Below are 4,601 nucleotides of genomic sequence, written 5' to 3'. Positions count from 1 at the left end.
CAACATTGAAAATGTTAATTGCAACTTCAATAATGACATTTACCAGTCTGCTTTTCCCATTTCCGGTTCCCCCAACTCAAACCCACGCATCAAATTGTTCAGGAAATTTTACTACCCCCGTAATGATAATGACAACATGGGTAATGTTAATTGCAACTTCAGTAACGACATTTACCAGTCTGCTTTTCCCATTTCCGGTTCCCTTAACTGAGACCCACGCATCAAATTCTTCAGGAAATTGTACTACCCCCGTAATGATAATGACAACATTGGAAATGTTAATTGCAACTTCAATAATGACATTTACCAGTCTGCTTTTCCCATTTCCGGTTCCTTTAAGTCAAACCCACGCATCAAATTGTTCAGGAAATTTTACTACCCCCGTAATGATAATGACAACATTGGAAATATTAAATGCAACTTTAGTGATGATATTTACTACTCTGCTTTTTCCACTTCCACTTCCTTTATTTCAAAGTCAAGTAACATATTTTCAGGGAGTTTCACTAGCCTGGAAATGATAATAACAACATTGGTAATGTGAATAACAACATCGTTGATGACATTAACCACTCCAGTCATACCCATTGGCAACTTCCACCATCTCCCTTGAGGGCATTAAACAAAAGGTCATCTGTGTTGCCAAAATAGCATAGAACTACACCAAAAGAGCATCATAGGATGTCTACATTAATATTCAGACTTTACTACATGTGTAATGGAATTTACCACTGAAATGACAATATTTACCAAAAACCAGTAGGCCCATCACAGAAGGTACATAACTTATATTCAAATGACAAGTTAACATAAGATTAACCCACCAACCTAATGTTTCCTCGTCATTCACATTACAAAACATATCCTACCCAGTGAATATCATTTACAAAAAGGATAGCCTACCCATCATACGATTTTTACATTAACATTCAGACTTTACTATATCTGTAAAGGAATTGACCACTGACGTGATAATATTTAGTAAAAACCAGTACACCCATGACAGAAGCTACATAACTGATATCCAAATGACAAGTTAACATTAGGATTAACCCACCGCCTAATGTTTTCTTGTCATTCAAATTACAGAACATCTCCTACCTAGTTAACATATTAACAAAAAGATAGCCTACCTATCAACCCTTCTCCCAAAAAAATTAAAAAGGGTTCAAGAGTCATTCCTTTCCTATAACAAAAAAATTACCCCTGTTGGTATTGACATGAAACCTTAAGTTGGGTTTAGATTCTTGCATGTTCTTCTTGTGTGGCCAACTTGCTGGCATGCACTACAATGGTAGACCTTCTTGTTTTGAAACTGTGACTCTTGCCTATTTATCCTAGGCCTTCCAGGTGGTCGACTAGTCAAAGGTGGTGCCAAAAACACTTAACTTGCTATATCTTGCAGCCGAAGTTATTAGGATTTGGCATGTCGATTGTCACCACTAGAGTCATCGTCCTACCATAAATCTTTTGTTGGGACGTAATCTTGTAGCATTCTTCAACAAAATCATACACATTGCAATTCAAGGCCTTGATAGCTGCACATGCATGTGGGCATGGGATGCCTGACATTTGCCAAGCTGCACAGCTACATTCACCTTTTCCAAGATCAACATTAATGGCTCCTTTTGCTATATGGACACACACCCTACCCCTTCCGTAAGGAACACTTAACATCTGTGCAAATCTCGCCACATTTTCATCAATGTTGCATTTGTATTTGGGCCTACACCATTCTTCCATTTGCTCATTGCCATGCTTGCTGCATACATCTTCTTGGCTACTTTTTCACGATGCTCATGTATAAGTTGGGCAACATTATATCTTCTCTCCTTTAGTATCCACGCATTGAATGACTCTGTAAGGTTTGTTGTTATGTTGTCCCATCGTTTAAAAGGGAACTTGCTTAAGGCCCACTTGTGAATATCACCATGATTGACAAGCCATTCAAATAATTGGGAATTGAAGTGTCTCATGTTATCCATTGCTTGATCAAACTCTGTGTCAAGCCTTGCATATGCAATGGCATCTAGGAAATGCAGTCCATCCTCCCTTGTGTTGCCACTTGTCTTCCTTCTTCCTCTATTTAACTTGATCATTTGTGTACTAAAATTCTCCTTAACATGTCTGTAACAGTACGCATGTCGCTCACCTCCGAATATTGCTTGCACAGCACCTATAATTGCATTGTGTCGGTCTGAAATGATTGTTAATTGCATTGACCCAACTATCTCCTTGATCATATGTAAGAACCATGTCCAATCCTCAAGCGTCTCTCCCTTCACAATCGCAATGGCAAAAGGTAATAATTCGTTGTCCGCATCATAAGCCGACGCTGAAAGTAGTGTCCCCTTATACGGTCCACTTAAATGACTTCCATCAATATACAGTACATGTCTAGCACCAGCAATAAAACCCTCTATACAACACCCATAGGCTATGAATACACGCTCAAATCTGTTGTTCCTTGCAGCCACCCATTTTGCCACTGTTTTGTCATCGGTTTCCTTTAACCGGTCACATATCCATGGAATAAGCATGTAAGAATGATCAGGTCTGCCATGTATGTCCTCCAACGCTTTTTCCTTGGCCTGTATGCTTGCTTGTATGTCAACTTCACACCATAATCTCTTTCCAACCTCTTTTTTATATCATTTGGACGCATGTCTATATGATCCCTAACCTCTTCAATTATAATTGATGATGTCAAGCTAGCTGATCCACCATGTGTCACATGAAGATTGTCTTGGGCATTATGAACATGCTCATTTTTGAATGTCGTTACACGTAAAAATGCTGGAGTACTCTTTGCAGCTGCTCTTGCACTGATCCTCCATGGACAACCTTCAACATTGCATTTGACATACATATGGGCATTAGAATTCTTCACATATTTATACTCAAATTTGTTTGCAATGCTGAATTTGTGTAGTTTCTTCTTGAAATCATCCGCATCTGGAAAAGTCTGCCTCAATCCTAACAATACTGTCTTCCATTTCAAGGAATTCATTCCTGGCAAAGGAGTTGGTGCACTCTCTACTGCATATGGCAGGCTAAGAACATTTTCAGCTGCTATGTAATTCACACATTCGACAGCATCCTCAATCATTGGCTCATCATTTTGCTGTGACAGTCCTGACAATTTTGACATGCTGCATGTATAATTACAACATTTGTTATGATATTAACAACAACATTATCGCAAGTAACAACTTCCATAATCCGAAACTTGTGACTTACCTGTTTCGATCAGCCACTTCTTCCTCCGTATTCTCATTACCTTTAGCTGCTACGTAAACATGTGCATTACTATCATTATACTCAAATAGGTTGTCAACTTCATCATCATCAATAAGATCTATTAATATCCTATCATTCAAGCCCAATGTGTATTTAATGTCGCAACCATTACTACCTACACCAAACCATTCTCCTATCATAACCCTCAAATCTTCAAGCCTTATACCCTCCTTGATCACTCTTACCCTGACAGTTCCACCATAGTACTTAACTTCACCATCACCATTTTCTGCAAACTTCCCACCCACATGAAAGTAACAAGCAAGACGCTTTGAAGATGTTGACCTAATGTTAGATGTCATCAAAGCTACCTAACCTGCACCAGAGAAGCATAAATCAATATTTTAGTTCCCCAATAATCAATTTCATTTATCAGGATTTCGAAACTTTTCTTGCGATTTCACAAAAAATGCAACACCCAAAATACGTGCGCGCACACTTGCTACATTGACAACTTAAATATGGGATTTCACAATTCCAATAATGAATTTAACAACACTGACCACCTCATGCTTACTGTTAGCCCTCAAACTTCATGCCCACGTTATCAGTTCCCACCATTTTTCCATTTCCGATGTATCACTCTCTCATCCTGGTCAGATCCTTCATTTAAACCATCTACACTCATAAACCCATCCCCATTAGACCATGTACCAGTAAACCGACTTGAAAACCCAAACCCATCATTAAGCTCCACTTTCTTACGTAATACCCACATTCAACCCCTCTCTCACTACAAACCAGGTTGCCCACAAAGCAATTCCACCGTAATAAAATCAGATTTGTAGAATGGTGAAAGTTGGAGGAGTAGATAACAGCATTTTAGGAGAAATTTTCCTTACCTTTTCCGTCTTCTCAGCGTTCGACTCTGCTCCACCTCCGTTTTCAGCTTCTGATCTCTCCCTCTTGTTACGTGTCATGCCTTTGTTCTTCATGAGTTCAGACTAATTCATGGGCATTTCAGTCTTTTTGGCGAATTATCTAAATTCCAGATTGATACCCCATGCCCATTTTGTCATTTCAGTAATTTACATGCCCATTTTGTCATTTCAGAATTCAACAATCATTTTCTTGTCATTTTCCCAAAAATAAAATTTGAAATATATTAAATTAATATTCATAATATATTAAATAGTTTGCTAACAACACGGTTAAGTTTCGACACGAGATACGAAACCACAAATTAAATTGGAAATGGATTTGTCTAATAAATATTTATATTATAGAGTTTTATTTGCCACATATAATTCTCGGAATATATATCCTTTATTTTATACATATTATTATAGTTACAAAATAAG

General features: G+C 37.9%; 1 protein-coding gene across 1 annotated transcript; it reads right to left on the bottom strand.

Annotated features, from left to right (window-relative positions):
• Positions 1 to 1,670: 1,670 nt before the first annotated feature.
• LOC114743169 (uncharacterized) lies at positions 1,671 to 4,235 on the bottom strand. Its single transcript, XM_028931363.1, has 4 exons — positions 4,143 to 4,235; positions 3,241 to 3,611; positions 2,684 to 3,152; positions 1,671 to 2,591 (listed from the first exon to the last, which is right to left on the bottom strand). The coding sequence occupies exons 1-4, from the start codon at positions 4,233 to 4,235 to the stop codon at positions 1,671 to 1,673; spliced, it is 1,854 nt and encodes a 617-aa protein (XP_028787196.1).
• Between the last annotated feature and the right edge of the window lie 366 nt (positions 4,236 to 4,601).

This window comes from Neltuma alba, unplaced genomic scaffold (genome assembly GCF_004799145.2).
Source record: "Neltuma alba isolate B1F8T4 unplaced genomic scaffold, ASM479914v2 tig00003967_pilon, whole genome shotgun sequence".
Lineage (NCBI taxonomy): Eukaryota > Viridiplantae > Streptophyta > Magnoliopsida > Fabales > Fabaceae > Neltuma > Neltuma alba.
Note: the sequence above shows the minus strand (reverse complement) of the source record. Positions and strands in the feature narration are given on the sequence as shown.